Raw genomic sequence first — 17,935 nt, 5'->3', positions numbered from 1 at the left:
AGAAATGTTAAGTAATACTACTTTAAAATTGTGTTTATTTGAAGATTTAGCAGTTATGAATGATGTATCTGTACATAATGGGTGCATCTCATACCATAGATTTGGTGATTAATGCTTAAGGGATGATGCTACAAAAGCAAATCATGAAAATCTTGAATGCAAAGTTGATCACTGGTGTTTGCAATATGAAATTAACTTGTCTAACTGGCAAATCATAAAAATATGTATTGATTTTTTTTTGTACTGTAACCATGCTTTAAGTAGTAGTGAGGCACTAGGTGTGAATTGCAGTTGAAAGATTAATGAATGGGTTTGAAGAATATATGTCTTGTATTACAATGTTGACTATTGCCTCATTGAACTAATAAATTTGAATTAGTGCCTCTTTTTAAAGGCGTTTCAATATTGAAATCTGGCAAGGGAAATGCAATTCATATAATCAGAGGATTTACCTTTCATTCGGTATGTTCCTTAATCATTTTCTTAAAGAATGTCCCTCATCCAGTGGGAAGCCCAGCCACAATGATGTTCTACTGATTAATTTAGCTTATGTTTCGGATGTTAAAACAATTAACGATCGGACAGAAACTCCACCACCCTTAGCTTCACTGAATGTTAACAAGGTAAGAATCTTAACCTGAGAGAAAATATTTGAATAAATGTCATTTTTCTTTTGAGGGGAAAAATGGGTGGCAGGGGAGAAGTTGCTAAATGGAAGAATTAAGACTTTGTTCATGCTGCACATTTAAAAACAAAATGTAATTCAAACCCATGACCGTGTTTTTTTCATATTATATCCTGTCTCTATGTGGATGGGCTTCAAATTTGACTGAGCAATTCTCTTTAAAGTTGATTGTGTAATTTACATTGCTTTTATTACCTGCAATTACAGAACATTATAAGCTGACATTTTTTCGATTATACCCTTTAATTTATCTGCATTTCAGTCTTGCTTAGAACTTTATTATCACTTATTTGATAGATTTTCTTAGAAACTATCTGTATGACAACTAAATTTTTATCTGTGTTCCATTTGTAAAGATGATTCAAATATTTGCAGTACTTTTTAGGAGTAAATGTGTACCTGCAGCAGTGATATTTGCTAAATGGTGATCAGGATAGGGACCCTAGCTAGCTGATTTTCATAATTTCAATGTAGAGCCCCAACTCACATTTTGCTGAATTAGCAGTTTTCTATCTCCGATCCTGAACTGAACTGGAGCCATCCTGGTTTAACTACTTGCTGGATATTAAGATAATTTTCAAAAATTGTACTTCTGTAGCTTTGGCCGCAATTTATGCTGATGGAAATTTAAGTAAATCAGGCCTTCATGCTGAAAAATATTTTGGAATATAATTTAATGTGCATGAAAGCTGTCGTAGAATGTCACATTGAGGGGAAAAAATCTGCCTGCTGGATGATTATTAAAAATGAGCATCTGTTTCGCAATATTATTTTAGTTTAAATGATTGCCTTATGGCATGGGTGACATCATGGTTTACACCCCAAATAGTGGTACTGATGTTGACATTCAGCTGCGTTTTGTTCTGTGATGTATGCTATTCATTTTCTATCAAGCAAGGAAGATGGCGGTTTTACTGGATGCTAGCAGAGCAAATACATTTAGTATATTTCCTGTGAATTTCTATCATTATCGATTGCAAGGACAATACAATTCTTAAATTTCAGTAATGCAGCCTGGCTTTCTGTGTTGAATCCAATTATTTTGCTTGAATTTGATGATACCATCCTTCTGTAGATTACTCTTGCCAAATTTATTATGTACTACGGCCCTGAGAGTACAGATCAGGAAGATTTTGTAGAAAATTGAGCATTGACGTTCATTTAGCCCATTCTGCCAGCTCCAGGTCCTGCTCTCGAGGGGTGGGATAGGGTAGGGTAGAGAACCCCAAAGCTTTACGTGAAACAATTTCTCTTTGCCTCAGTCGTGACTAGCTAATCCCTTATTCTGAGCCTGCGAACCCAATTCTACACTCCCCAGTTGGGAGAAATGGCATCAATCCATCAAGCCCCCTAAAAACTTTGTCGGGGAAAGTGGTGCTGTGCGGATTCACATGGATTACTTGGGGGCAGAAGCGGCCTATGCTCATTCCTCATTGATGCCATTGAAGAGCACCAGTTGGCTATTAGCAGTGTGTTGCAAGCAATTTTCGCAATCGATATGTTTCAATGAGATCACCTCATTCTTATAAATCCGAGGAAGTGTAGACCTTCTTTACTTTATCTCTCCTCGACAGTCCCATCGTCCAAGATATCAGTCTAGTGAGCTGTCGCTGCACTCTCTCCAAGACAATAATTTTTTTCTTTGGGGAAGGAACCTATAACAGAACACCGTTCTCCAGGTGTGATCTTAACAAAGCTCTGTACAATTGCACTAAGACCTCTTCACTCTTCTGCTCAAATCCCTTTGTAATAAATGCAAATGTGCCATTCATTTTCTTAATTGCTTGCTGTACCTGTATGTTAACATGCTGACAATGACATCAAGGTCCTTCTGAATACAAACATTTCCCAGTCTCTCATTTTTAAAAAATTGTCTTTTCTATTTTCCCTTCCAAGTTGGATAACGTATTTATTTCTATATTATATTTCACCTGCCGTGTTCCTGGCCACTCACCTAAAGTGTCCATATCTCTTTGCTGCCTTTTTGTGTCCTTCTTGCAACTTGCCTAACTTTATATCATCAGCAAACTTGGAAACATTATACTTGGTCCCCTCACCTAAGTCATTGATATCAACTTTAACTAGCTGAGGCCCAAGCTCTGATCCATGTGGTACCCTGTTACCCTGAACATGGCCTGTTTATTCCTACTTTTTATTTCTGTCTGTTAACCAATCCTGAAACCGTGCTAATATATATGCCGTCTCTACTTGACCTCTCCTCATAGGCCAGTCCCATCATCTCGTATAAAAAAAAATCAACTTGGGAAACAAAGTGAAAGAAGTCAGTGGAAATACAATGCCAGTTATGTATTGAAGAGGGGAGAACATTGGACAAAGGGGCCAATCTTCAAATTCTTGCCACTCTGTATGGCAGATGAGCCATTCATTCGATTTGTGACATTTTAATTAAAAACTGAAAGGGAACCAAATTGTTTTTATTTCATATATATTTTCTCCTCTGCCTTCAAGTGTATAAATGTTAGATACATGACTAGTGTTTAAGGTGATATTCCAACAACATTGAATTAACATTAAAAATATTTTTGATAACAGTAAGCATAAGAATTCCTGAGATTGTTTCATTTGTATAGTGGTGTAACAAACCATTAACTGATTTAAGCTTGCGGTGGTTCTATAAACACTTTTCGTTTGTAATTTTTAAAATAAGCTGTATTGTTTCCTGTGAATCAATGTTTTTGTGGTGGAATGGCCCTTGCTGTGGTTTGAATGTACCTACCATTTTAGGTGTAAAAGAGTATGTTGTCATAGGCATTTCTCATTGTTTCATCCTCCAGTTCTTGAGTAGGAAGTGCAAGAAGTCTGGTTGGATTCCCCTAAGTTAGCTATTCTATTTCTCTGCAAATGTCCTAGTAAATGACAAGTCCTAGTAACAGATTCAATGTTTCTAAATACAGACATTGTTTTTTAAAATAAATTTGGAGTATCCAATTTTTTTTTTCCCAATTAAGGGGCAATTTAGTGTGACCAATCTACTTAACCTGCACATCTTTGGGTTGTGGGGGTGAAACCCACGCAGACATGGGGAGAATGTGCAAACTCCAAAATAGAGACTTTGTTTGGTTGAAGTTGTATAATTGGTTTGCCAGCATAATGTACATGATTTGAGGCTTGTATACTTGAGTGGTGGCTATAATAACACATTTGTGTTCAGAGTTATATTCATTTTTTTGTACTGCAGGAATATTGGTAGCATGTAAAAAGGCTGGTTAACAAATTTGAAACTCCTGGAATATATGGGTCAGTATGAACTTGGATAAAACTTGGCTTAAGTGCAAAAAGTGAATTGTGGTATAGGTAATCCTCGGCTTTATGGTGCCCCAGTTACGATGAACTGGTCTTGTGACGTTTGTAAATTGACACCCCATTTTTGACTTTAAAACGTCAGTGATGCCATACCAGCATGTTCATACGCGCACATTGACGTTCTGCGCCGCCTGTCTGGATAACTGAACAGGCTGAACTGTTTTTATTAAGTTGGAAACCCGTGTTAAATGTTTTTGGCTCAAACATCACAATTTTAACGCAAATATACACTTATGTTCTATTTAATGTTTCTAGAATCTTGGAATTTAAGGTGAAACAGGCAGCTGACAGTGATTGATGGCTTCCTTCTGTCCCCCACATTATTGAGGAACTTGTGCTAAGGCGTGCATGTATCAAAAATCTCCTCAGTCGCAAGAGTTGAGATCATTTAATATCGCTGGGCACCCCATGAGTGATCTCCGGCCTTGGTTTAGGAATAATTCCCCATTTATAACATTGTTACTACGTTCTGCCTTATGGATATAGAGTAAAAATTTAAAATTTGCTATGGCAAATGGTGAGCCCAATACACATTAACTGCAATTGGACACAGGCAGCAGAATTGGCAGATGGAATTTATATAGAAAAATGTGAGATATTGCATTTTGGTATAAGGGATAGGAACTATCGACCTAATGGCACAGTTCTAAAGATTGTGTAGGAACATAAGGACCTGGGTGTTCATGTGCATACAACTTTAAGGTGGGAGGACATATTGTGAGTTGTTAGCAAAACATGTAGGATTTTGGCTTCATAAATTGAGACGTTGAGTACAACAACAAGGAAGTTAAGCTGAAATTTATAAATCTCTGGTTAGGCCACAACTAGAGTATTGCATCCAGTTCTGGTCACCACATTTTAGGAAGCGTGAGAGGGACACCAAAAGCAATAAGAATACATTTTATAGTTGTATAAACGGAAAGTGATGACGGTGCAGTGGTTAGTACTGCTATCCCAGGGCACCGAGGACCCAGGTTCGGCCTGGCCCAGGTTACTGTTCGTGTGGAGTTTGCACATTCTCCCCGTGTCTGCATGGGTATCACCCCCGCAACCCAAACAAAAAAGATGTACAGTGTAGATGAATTAACCATGCGAAATTGCCCCTTAATTGGAAAAAAAGAAATGGATACTCTAAATGTATTTAAAAAGCGGGAAAGTGGACTGTTAAGAGCACTAAAAGCTAAAAACTGAGACATTGTCAATGATGGGAAAATGGCAGACATGTTGAACAGTTACTTTGTCTCAGTATTTACAGTAGGAAAGGAGGATAACTTGCCGGAAGTCCCAAAGCAATTATAGCCGATAGAAGACAGGGACTTAATTGACATAAGTACAGCAATACTTTTTTAAAACAATCTAGAGTACCCAATTATTTTTTTCAATTTAGTGTGGTCAATCCACCTACCCTGCAAATATTTTGGGTTGTGGGGGTGAGACCTGTGCAGACACGGGGAGAATGTTCGTGTGAAGTTTGCACAATGACCTGGGGCCACGATCAAACCTGGGTCCTCGGTGCTGTGAGGCAGCAGTGCTAACCACTGCACCGCCATTCCGACCCAGTACAACATTGTTAACTAGGAAATTAATTTGGATTAAAAAATTAATTTGGATTAAAGAATGACAAATCCCCAGGACCTGTCGGTTTCCATTCAAGTGTATTAAAGGAAGTAGGGGAGCACATTGTAAATGCCGTAACTCTAACCTTCCAGAGTTCCTTGGATTCAGGAGTAGTCCCTCTAAAATTGCACATGTCACTCCACTGTTTAAGAAGGGGGAAAGCAGGGAATTACAGACAGTTAGCCTAACATCTCTGATGGGAAAATTGCTGAAGTCTATAATCGGGGATGGGGTAACTAAACAGCTTGAATAATTTTGGTCGATCAGGGAGAACCAGCATAGATTTGTGAAGGGAAGGTCATACCTGACTAATCCTATTGAATTTTTTGATGAGGTGACTAAGGTAGTGGACAGGGAAATGTCTGATGTCATTTATATGGACTTTTGGAAGGCATTTGATAAAGTCCCACAAAAGAGACTGTTAACTACATTAACTGAGTTGAGGAGAAAATATTGACAGAGTTAGGAAATTGGTTGAGTGGAAGGTGACAGAATGGGGATAATGGGTAATTACTAATTGGTGGGAGGTGACTAGTGTACTACAGGGATCTGTGTTGGGGCCTCAATTATTCACACTATCCATTAATGACTTTGATGATATAAAAAATCATAACATCCAAATTTGCGGATGATACAAAGTTAGATGGCATTATAGACGGCCCAGATGACAGCAGAAATTTACTAGGAGATATTGACAGACTAGTTGAATGGGCAAAAATGTGACAGATGGAATTTAATGTATACAAGTGTGAGGTTATCCATTTTGGACCAAAAGGGATAGAGCAGTGTACTTTCTAAATGGAAGAGTTTGGGTGCAGTGGACGTCCAAAGAGGCTTGGAGGTTCTGGTGCATTGGTCCTTAAAATGCCAGGAACAAGGGGCTGAATGGCTTACTCCTTTCCAATGTGGATTGCCAAAGGGATGGAGGACCCAACGGCAACGGAGTACTTCTTGGGCATGTTTGGCAAGATGGTGGGTGAGGGTGGATTCACATCCCCTCCTGAATTGGACCGAGTTCATTGTACACTTCGACCCGATGCCTCGTCCTGAAGATCCACTGTGTGCGGTGATAGTGAGGTTCTGTGACTTCAAGGAAAAGGAGAGGGCTTTGTGATGAGCAAAGAAGCACCATGATTTCAAGTTGAACGGCCACTCCCATCAGGTTGAGGACATAGGTGTGGAGTTAGCAAAGAAGAGGGCCATTTTCAATGGAGTCAAGGCTACCCTGTGTAAGAGTGGAGTCCTGTTTGGTTTTGGCGACCCAGCTCGGTTAGTTATGTTTGAGGAAAAAGACGATTTTTTTGGGACCGCAGGCGCCGACCCTTTTGTTAAATGACGCCAGTTGGGCACCTTATTGGGTTTTCGGTTCTGTCGACTGGCATGTTAAATTGTTACATTGTTGGGGTTTCTTGTTTTAAAAAAAAATGTATTCTCCTTTTTCACATTCTCTTCAAAATTTACACTCGCAGGGCAGCACGGTGGCCTAGTGGTTAGCAGAACCGCCTCACGGCGCTGAGGTCCCAGGTTCGATCCCGGCTCTGGGTCACTGTCCGTGTGGAGTTTGCACATTCTCCCTGTGTCTGCGTGGGTTGCGCCCCCACAACCCAAAAATGTGCAGAGTAGGTGGATTGGCCACACTAAATTGCCCCTTAATTGGAAAAAATAATTGGGTAATCTAAATTTATAAAAAAAAAAAATTTACACTCTCCAACAATCAACGGTAACAAATACAATGTCAACCCCCTTATCAACATCAACAATCCCATCCTCCTACCAACCCCCAAACAACAACCCACATGTCAACACAAACATCAAGTAAAGAAGGAATCAGGAATCACCCATAGTTACCATCAACATACACAGTTCCACTCCCCTTCCCTAATGATCGATGTCATCCAATTGTTGAACGTGCATAATGAATAACGAAGATGAATTGTAGAACTCCTCTCTCCTTCCCCTCCGCTCAATGGTCACCTTCTCAAGAGTTAACAATTCCAACAGGTCCCCCCGCCACCCCCTCCCAACTTTTCCTCCCACTTTGCATTGATTCCTTCTAGTGTGTAGATTTAGGGTTTTACACTTGTACTTTTGTTATGATAATATATAATTTCCTTTCAGTATGCAAGGTATATGGGGTTTTGGTATTTTGCTGTTTACATATCTAACTTTATCTCCAGTCGGGGGCCTCTCTGCCAATTAAAGAGTTGGTTAACAGAGCAGTTTTGAAGGGTTTGCTGCAGCTCATTGGTTTTCATATAATAAACTTTGAGTTTTAGTTTTGTTTGGGTTTGTTAGGTGTAGACTTTAGTAGTTTTTGTTTTCCTTGCTTCTATTTGTACTTGGGTGTAGTTGTAGTCAAGGGGGAGATGGGGTAGGGGTTGTTTGATGGTGTCTGTAGATTTTTCTTTATCCAGTTTTTTGACTTGGTTTGGTGGCCATCTTGGGTGAATTTGCTTGCTGTACCTTTTAAATATTCCTTGGGTAATCTCTCGGTGGAAATGGGTGACTCCGGATTGAGGATGGGTAGGAAGCCTCCAATTTGTATGGTCAATTGGAACGAGCCAGGTTAGAAATAGGAAGATAGCACAGCTCAACACGTAGCTAAACAGCTGGTGTAGGAGGGAGGGTTTCAGATATCTAGACCATTGGGATCTCTTCCGGGGCAGGTGGGACCTGTACAAGAAGGATGGGTTGCATCTAAACTGGGGAGGGCTAAATATTTTGGCCAGGAGGTTTGCTAGTGTCACACGGGAGGATTTAAACTAGTTTGGCAGGGGGAACCAAAGCAAAGGTAAATTAACTGAAGTTTCTTTCTACTTTCCTTGCATTCCACGCTTGCTTTGTGTTCCGAGCCTCCTAGCCTTGACAAATGCAAATGATGGGGAACTAGAGAGTAGGGCTAGTAAGATTTAGAGAAAGAGCAAGCAGTGTGTGGTTGCTGATCAAAGACGATCTAGTGGACTGAAGTGAATTTGTTGCAATGCAAGAAGTGTAACTGATGAGGCAGATGAACTAAAGAGCTTGGATTAGTACTTGGAACTATGATGTTGTTACCATTGCAGAGACTTGGTTACGGGACGGACAGATTGACAGCTTAACATTCCAGGATACAGATGTTTCAGGCGGGATAGAGGGGGATGTAAAAGGGGTGGGGGAGAATATCACAGCTATACTATGGAAGGACACTTCGGAGGGCTCATACAGTGAGGCAATATGGGTAGAGCTGAGGAATAGGAAGGGTGTAGTCACAATGTTGGGGATTTACTACAGGCCTCCCAACTGCCAGCGGGAGATAGAGGAACAGATGGGGAGGCAGATTTTGGCACGGTGTAAAAGTAACAGGGTTGTTGTCGTGGGTGATTTTAACTTCCCCCTATATTGACTGGGATTCACTCGGTACTAGGGGTGGAGCTGGAGCAGAGTTTGTAAGGAGCATCCAGGAGGGCATCTTGAAATAGTGTGTAGATAATCCAACTAGGGAAGGGGCTGTACTGGACCAGGTATTGGGGAATAAGCCCCGTCAGGTGGTTGACATTTCACTTGGGGAGCAGTTCGGGAACAGTGACCACAATTCAGTAAACAGTAAGGTATTCATGTGCAAAGATAAGTATAGTCAGGTGAAGGCGCTAAATTGGGGGAAGGCTAATTACAACAACATTAAGCAGGAACTGAAGAAAGTAGATTGGGGGCAGATGCTTGAGGGAAAATCAACGTCTGGCATGTGGGAGGCCTTCCAAGTGTAAGTTTGATTTAGGACTGGCACGTTCCTGTAAGGGTGAAGGATAAGTATGGGAAGTTTCGGGAACCTTGGATAACGAGAGATGATGTGAGCATTGTCAAGGCTAGGAGGCTCAGAACACACGAAGCAAGTGTGGAATACAAGGAAAGTAGAAATAAACTTAAACAAGGAGTCAGGAGGGCTAAAAGGGGTCACAAAAAGTAATCAAAAGCAGGATTAAGGAAAATTCCAAGCTTTTTATAGTATAAAGGGCAAGAAGGTAGCCAGGGGAGGGTTGGCCCACTTGAGGACAGGGAAGGAAATCTATGCGTGGAGCCAGAGGAAATGGGCGAGGAATTAATGTGTACTTTATGTCAGTATTCATTAAAGAGAAGGACTTGGTGATTGAGTCTGGGGAAGGGAGTATAGATTGTTTGGGTCACGTTGAGATAAAAAAGGAGGATGTATTTGGGGTCTTGAAAAACATTAAGGTACACCAGGGCCTGCTGGAGGATATACCCCAGAATACTGAGGCAAGGGAGGAAATTGCTGGGCCTTGAGAGAAATTTTTGTATCCTCACTGGCTACAGGAGAGGTCCCAGAGGTTTGGAGAATAGCCAATGTTGTTCCTTTTGTTTAGGTAATCCAGGTAATTACAGGCTAGTGAGCCTTATGTCAGTGGTAGGGAAATTATTGGAGAGGATCCTTCGTGACAGGATTTACTCCCACTTGGAACATAAATGGACGTATTAGTGAGAGGCAACATTGTTTTGTGAAGGGGAAGTTGTGTCTCACTAACTTGATCGAGTATTTTGAGCAAATGACGAAGATGATTGACATGGGTAGCGCAGGGGATGTTGTCTACATGGACTTCGGTAAAGCCTTTGACAAGGTCCCTCATGGCAGACTGGTACAGAAGGTGAAGTCGCATGGGATCAGAGGTGAGCTGGCAAGATGGATACAGAACTGGCTTGGACATAGAAGACAGAGGGCAACAGGGGAAGGGAGCGTTTCTGAATAGAGGGCTGTGACTAGTGGTGTTCCTCGGGGATCACTGCTGGGACCTTTGCTGTTTGTAATATATATAAATGATTTGGAGGAAAATGTAACTGGTTTGATTAGTAAGTTTACGGACGACACAAAAAGATTGGTGGAATTGCGGATTGCGATGAGGACCGTCAGAGGATATAGATCAGTTGGAGACTTGGGCGGAGAGATGGTAGATGGAGATTAATCTGGACAAATGTGAGGTAATGCATTTTGGAAGGTCTAATGCAGATGGGACATATACAGTAAATGGCAGAACCCTTAAGGGTATTGATGGGCAGAGAGATCTGGGTGTACAGGTACACAGGTCACAAAGTAGTAACGCAGGTGAAGAAGGTAGCTAAGAAGGCATACGGCATGCTTGCCTTCATCGTCCGGGGTATTCAGTTCAAAAATTGGCACGTCGTGTTGCAGCTTTATAGAACCTTAGTTAGGCCGCACTTGGAATATAGTGTTCAATTCTGGTCGCCACGCTACCAGACGGATATGGAGACTTTGGAGAGGGTACAGAAAAGATTTACCAGGATGTTGCTTGGTATGGAGGGCATTAGCTAGGAGGAGAGGTTGGAGAAACCTGGTTTCTTCTCACTGGAACAACCTGATAGAAGTCTCCCAAGATCATGAGGGGCACAGACAGAGTGGGCAGTCAGAAGCTTTTTCCCAGAGTAGAGGGGTCAATTACTCGGGGGGCATAGGTTGAAGGTGTGAGGGGCAAGGCTTAAAGGAGATGTACGAGGGAAGCTTTTTACACCAAGGGTGGTGGGAGCATGGAACTCGCTGCCAGGGGCGGTAGTGGAAGCAAATATGGTAGTGTCTTTTAAGGGGTGTCTTGACAAATACATGAATTGGATGGGAACAGAGGGATATGGTCCCCGGAAGGGTAGCGGGTTTTAGCTCAAATGGGCAGCATGGTCGGTGAAGGCATGGAGGGCCGAAGGGCCTGTTCCTGTGCTGTAATTTTCTTTGTTCTTTGTTAGGGATTTGAATGGCCCAGTGAAAAACTCCAATGTGGTGTTTTTGCAAGAGACCCATTTGCGGGTCTGTGACCAACTAGGTTGTGCACGGGTGGGTAGGGCAGGTCTTTCATTCTGGCTTTGATGATGGGGCCAGGGGTCCAGCGATTTTAATTAATAAAATAGTTCAGTTTTTGGCCTCTTAAGATTATAGCCGACCTCAGTGGTCGATACATTATTTTCTGTGGACTCCTGGTGAGCACCCCGGTGGTCATGATTATCATTTATGGACCCAGTACGCCTCCGCTGCACCACTCTGCTCCCTTATGATTATCATTTAGGCCCGCAACTGTGATGAAGCTAAATTTATTCCCCTGCTGCCCTCACTCCCCAACTTAGATTTGCATCAACCTATTTTAGATGGGGACCTGCAGTGTGTCTTGGACTTTAGATTGGACCTTCCCAAGCTTGAATATTTTGCTCCATGGAGGGTGGCCAGGATTTTGCCATCTCATATGGGCAGGGAGCAGAGGGATACAGATCCTTAGAAAATAGGTGACAGTTTTAGATAGAGGATCTGGATCGGCGCAGGCTTGGAGGGCCGAAGGGCCTGTTCCTGTGTTGTAATTTTTCTTTGTTCTTTGAACACAGATTGGGCAGGTAGATCCTTGGTGCTTCTTGAAATCAAGCAATAAAGATTTTTTTCTTTTTTTTGCATGTCGATCAAGTATATTTGCAGATTGAATATTTTTTGTTCTAGCTAGATGTCTCTCCCTTCAGTGGTGATGTCTGAGTATTCAGCAATTGTTATTTTGGACCATGCCCCTCAGATTTGTCTCTAGAGTCTGGTCCCACCCAATGTCCACCATGGAGGTTCAACACACAAATAGGGGATCAAAAAAATTGTAAGTGTATGTCCACTGCTATAGAGAACTACATAAGATTTAACAAAACCGAATCAGTCTCACCTTCCACGCTGTGGGAAGCCCGTAACATGGTCCACAGGGGTAGGTTATCTCCGACGGGGTGCATTTGGTGAGAACAGTGAGGGTGAAGGAGCAGAGGCTGGTGGACTCCATTCTTGAGGTGGACAACCAGTACTCGCGTGATCCTACACTGGCGTTGCTGGCGAGTAGAAAAAACTACAAACACAGTTTGAACTATTGTCGACTTACAGGCTAACAGGGCGGTAAGCCAAATGCGACATTCAAAAGGTACGTTTTCTGAGTATGGAGGGGAAAGCCAGTTGTTTTTTGGCTCACCAGCTTAAACGGCAGCCTCCCTAGAGATCACAGATAAGCAACTTGAACTGTAACCTAGTTTCTGCCTATCCTTGTGTTAATATGACTTTTGAATCTTTTCACCGCAATCTATAGATCGGAGCCTCCTGTGGATGGATCGCTCATGTCTGACTTTGTGCCTCATGGCGCCGAGGACACGGGTTCGATCCCGGTCCTGGGTCACTGTCCGTTTGGAGTTGCACATTCTCCCCGTGTGTGCGTACATCTCACTCCCACAACCCAAAGATGTGCAGGATAGGGCAATTCGCCACTCTAAATTACCCCTTAATTGGGGAAAAAAAAAGAGTTGAGTACTCTAAAAAAAATTTTTTTAAATGCCTGACTTTTTGGACGGCCTACCCGTCGTAACTTGAGGTGAAGAGGAGCGGTGAGTCGGAATTTCCGTTACAACCTGATGAAATTTTAAAATGTATTGGATTGATGCAATCTGGCACAGCCCCTGGTCCGGATTGCTTTCCGATTGAATTCTACAAAAGGTTCTCTGAGCAGCTTGTGCCTTTAATTTGTTACCTGGTGGTCTTGGCCTGCAGTTGGACCTCACTTCATAAATTTAATTATTCCAGTCCGATTAGTGGTATTGAGGTAGACTTGCAGAGATGGAACAATCTCTCCCTGTCCTTGAACATGCTCCCGGGATTTTTATTTCTCTTTCAGTGTCTCTCCATTTTTCTCCCTAAATCCTTTTTTTAAAAAAAAATTAAGTTTGGACAGGGTGCATAGGAAGCAGCTGTTCCCCTTGGTTGAGCGGTCAGTCACCTAGGGGGCATAATTTCAGGGTGAGGGGCAGGAGATTGAGAGGATTTGAGAAAAAAAACAGAATGGTGAGATTCTGGAATGCAATGTCCTGGGAAGGTAGTGGAGGCTGGAAACCTTATAACCTTTAAAAAGCACTTGAAATACTATCACGTTCAAGGATATGGGACAAGTTCCGGTAAGTGGGATTAGCGGGAGATTTGGGGTAATTCTTGTCGGCGTAGACTTGATGGACCAAGGGGCCTTTTCTGCACGGTAAGATTCTATGACTCAACAAATTGATATCATTGCTTATTTGGCCGGATAGGACTCCCAGAATCTGTAGGGTTCTGCTCCAAAGGGACAGATTGAGGGGCCTGCCCCTTTACAATTTTTTGTTTTATTATTGGCAGTCAATATCTAGAAAATATTTTTGTGGTTTAGCGATCCCGGATTCATATGGGGTCAAATCTGGCACTACCTCTATTTTTTGTGTAGTTACTGCACCGTTGCCTTTTTCTCCTGTTAGATTTTCCTTGAATCCAGTGGTGGTTTCCTCCCTGAGAATTTGGAAGCAGTTTTGGCAGCATTTCAAGCTCCTTTCCCTGTCTTTGCTAGCCCCTTATTTAATATCGCCTTTTCCTACCAGCTCAAGTTACTTTTCTGTGATGGTTTTTCAAGTGCTTTTTAAAGATTGAGGTTTCCAGCCTCCACTACCTTCCCAGGCAGTGCATCTCTAAGGAGGCTGCCTATTCAGCTGGTGAGCCAAAAAACAACTGGCTTTCCCCCCATATTCATGAAATGCAGGTTTAGACTTGACACTTCAATTTTGGGATGGGAAGTGTCTGGAGTGGTTTAAAACAACTGGCTTTCCCCCCATATTCATGAAACGCAGGTTTAGACTTGACACTTAAATTTTGGGAAGGGAAGTGTCTGGAGTGGTTTGGAGGGGTGGAGTTCAGCTCCATTGAGCAGTGTGAGGGTGAATTGTATGAGGTGTGGAGTGAGGCCCTTCACAGGGGCAACTCCACATCTTCATGCTCCGCTGAGTCTGAATCCATTTAAGGTTTTGCATAGAACGTACTTGGCTTGGGCTAGGATGAGCGGATTCTTCCCTGAGGTTGAGGATAAGTGTGGGGGATGTTCCGTGGGCCAGCTAACCATACACTTGTTCTGGTTCTGTCCCAAATTGATGGGGCTTTTTGTAACATTGTTGGAGATACTGTGTATAGATTTGGACCCGTGTCCGCTGGTGGCCATATTTGGGGTGTTGGATTCGCCGGTAATGCAGTTTGGGGTGAAGACGGATTCCTTTGCCTCATTGATAGTCCGGAGGTGAATTTTGCTTGCGTTGAGATCTCCCACTCTGCCTCATGCCTCTGCTTGGCTGGGTGACTTAATGTCTTTTCTGCATTTGGAGAAGGTCAAGTTCACCATTGGGATGGGGGTGGTGGGGTTGAGTCGTTGGAGAGGTTCTACCTAAGATGGCAACCGTTTATTTCCTTTTTTAAGGAGTTAGTCACCATCAGCTGTTAGGGGGTTTAGGTTAGCTTTATATTTAAATTGATTAAGGTTTTTTTGCCTTTTAAAAAATAATTATCTGTTCTATTATATTTTTCTGTTTTTTATAAAATAAATTTAGAGTACCCAATTATGTTTTCCTATTAAGGGGCAATTTAGCATGGCCAATCCACCTATCCTGCACATCTTTTGGGTTGTGGGGGTGAAACCCACACAAACACGAGGAGAATGTGCAAACTCCACACAGACAGTGACCCAGGGCCGGGATTCGAACCCGGGTCCTCAGCGCCGTAGGCAGCAATGCTTACCACTGTGCCACCGTGCTGCCCTATATTTTTCTGTTTTGATTGTTTGGGGTTGTTCTGATTACATAGAACAAGAACATAGAACATACAGAGCAGAAGGAGGCCATTCGGCCCATCGAGACCGACCCACTTAAGCCCTCACTTCCACCCTATCCCCGTAACCCAAAAACCCCTCCTAACCTTTTTGGACACTAAGGGCAGTTTAGCATGGCCAAACGACCTAACCTGCACGTCTTTGGACTGTGGGAGAAACAGGAGCACCAGAGGAAACCCACACAGACACCGGGAGAACGTGCAGACCCCGCACAGACCGTGACCCAACGAGGAATCAAACCTGGGACCCTGGAGCTGTGAAGCCACAGTGCTCGCCACTTGTGGTGCCTGATTATTATGAAAAAATCTTCACTAAACATATTTTTAAAAACAAACCAAAATGCTAGAAACACTCAGGCCATGCAGAACACATGAAAATCTGACATTCAGCGACGTCTCCAGCATCTTCTGTTTTTAGTTTAGTTTCTGAGCACTCACAGTACTTTAATTTGCTTTTCTAACCGTGATCATGTTTGTTTCTGGGCAGTCAAAATTGATAGCAGACTAACCGTAGTAACAATTATGAAGTGGTGATAACTGCAATTCGAAAACAATCCCACATTGGTGACATTAACTTGAAATTTGATTGTCATTGGCTGCCGTTTAAGCTGGTGAGCCAAAAAACGACTGGCTTTCCCCCTATATTCATAGGCTGGCCGGTTCAACACACATCCCTGGAAAGTTCCAATGGACTCCTCTGTTGCATACAAATTACTTTTTGAAAGTCTGTTTTCTTTTATTCAAACACTGTTGCAAACTGTGTATGACAAGGTCTCAAACTTCAGTGACTTGAATATTTAATCTGTATTTGGTAGCATTGGTTGGTCAAGACGGAGAAAGATTTATCCTGTTTTTCCATGAATGGCCTGAGATTGTTATCTCCAGCCAAGTCTAAGTGTGCAAACAGGGCCTCACTAATGTCTAAATTATTGGAGAGGATTCTTCGAGACAGGATTTATTCCCACTTGGAAATCCTTGGACGTATTAGCGAGAGGCAACATGGTTTTGTGAAGGGGAGATCGTGACTCACTAACTTGATCGAGTTTTTTGAGGAAATGACAAAGATGATTTGAGTGTAGGGCACTGGATTTTGTCTACATGTACTTCAGTAAGGCCTTTGACAAGGTCCCTCATGGCAGACTAGTACAGAAGGTGAAGTCGCATGGGATCAGAGATGAACTGGCAATATTGGATTCAGAACTGGCTCAGACATAGAAAACAGGGTAGCAGTGGAAGTGTGCATTTCTGGATGGAGGACTGCGATCTGTGCTGGGACTTTGCTGATTGTAAAATATATATATATATGTATATGTAAATGATTTGGAGGAAAATGTAACTGGTTTGATTAGTATGTTTACGGACGCCACAAAGGTTGGTAGAATTGCGGATAGCGATGAGGATCGTCAGTAGGTACAGCGGGGTAAGATCGGGTGGAGACTTGGGTGGAGAGATGGCAGATGGAGTTTAATGCAGGCAAATGTGAGGTAATGCATTTTGGAAGGTGTAATACGGATGGGAAATATACAGTAAATGGCAGAACCTATTATGAGTATTTATAGGCAGCGAGATCTGGCTGTACAGGTACACAGATCACAAAGTCACAACACAGGTGGAGAAGGTAGTCAAGAAGACATATGGCATGCTTGCCTTCATCAGCCGCGGCATTGAGTTCAAAAAATTGGCAAGTCATTTTGCAGCTTTATAGAACCTTAGTTAGGCTGTACTTGGAATATAGTGTTCAGTTCTGGTCGCCACACTACCAGAAGGATGTGGAGGCTTTGGAGAGGGTGCAGAAAAGATTTACCAGGATGTTGCCTGGTATGGAGGGCATTAGCTATGAGGAGAGGTAGGAGAAACCTGGTTTGATCTCATTGGAACAACCTGATAGAAGTCTATAAGATTATGAGGGGCACAGACAGAGTGGACAGTCCAAAGCTTTTTCCCAGGGTGGAAGAGTCAATTACGCGAGGGAGTAAGGTTTAAAGGAAATGTACGAGATACTTTTTTTTTTACATAGAGGGTGGTGGGAGCCTGGAACTCTACCGAGGGAGGGAGTGGAAGCAGATACGATAATATCTTTAAGGGATGTCTTGACAAATACATGAATACGATAGGAATAGAAGGATATGGTCCCTGGAAGGGTAAGGGGTTTTAGTTCAGCCGGGCAACATGGTCAGTGCAGGCTTGGAGGGCTGAAGGGCCTGTTCCTGTGCTGTAATTTTCTGTCTCACCTGGAAAGCAGCACCTTTGACATTACAGCACCCCCACTATTCCATTGAAGTGTTAACATAGGTCATGCAATGACTCCTAGAACAGCGGCTTGAACCAACAATCTACTGACCTGAGACCAGAACTGTCCCACCTCAGCAGAAGCTGTCACTGAAATAAAATATGGCCCCTATTACCTTCTGTGTTTGAGTTGCTTTGTGCCCTGGCATGTAACCTGTTCCCGATCTCTTAAATCCAGCAATATCGGGTGCTCAGCATTATGGGAGGTAGTAAAACAGGGACAGAAGCAAAAGGAAGTAAGGGGAAAAGTGCAAGGCAGAGAAGACATAGTCAAAAATCTAAAAGGGCGACAGTACAAGGTACAGTGACTGAGGGGAGCTCAGTGAATAGGCCCAGTAATAACAAAAGGA

The 17,935-nt window shown here is 42.6% G+C and overlaps 1 protein-coding gene across 1 annotated transcript in view; it reads left to right on the top strand.

Annotated features, from left to right (window-relative positions):
- LOC119953922 (protein LSM12 homolog) overlaps nt 1-17,935 on the top strand; it is a 65,146-nt gene that overhangs the window by 9,909 nt on the left and 37,302 nt on the right. The window contains exon 2 of the mRNA XM_038778593.1: nt 490-623. Within this exon, the coding sequence (XP_038634521.1) occupies nt 490-623 (134 nt within the window). The remainder of the gene's footprint in view (nt 1-489; nt 624-17,935) is intronic.

The sequence above is a fragment of the Scyliorhinus canicula genome, chromosome 19 (genome assembly GCF_902713615.1).
Source record: "Scyliorhinus canicula chromosome 19, sScyCan1.1, whole genome shotgun sequence".
NCBI lineage: Eukaryota > Metazoa > Chordata > Chondrichthyes > Carcharhiniformes > Scyliorhinidae > Scyliorhinus > Scyliorhinus canicula.
This window is presented reverse-complemented; position numbering and strand designations above follow the sequence as displayed.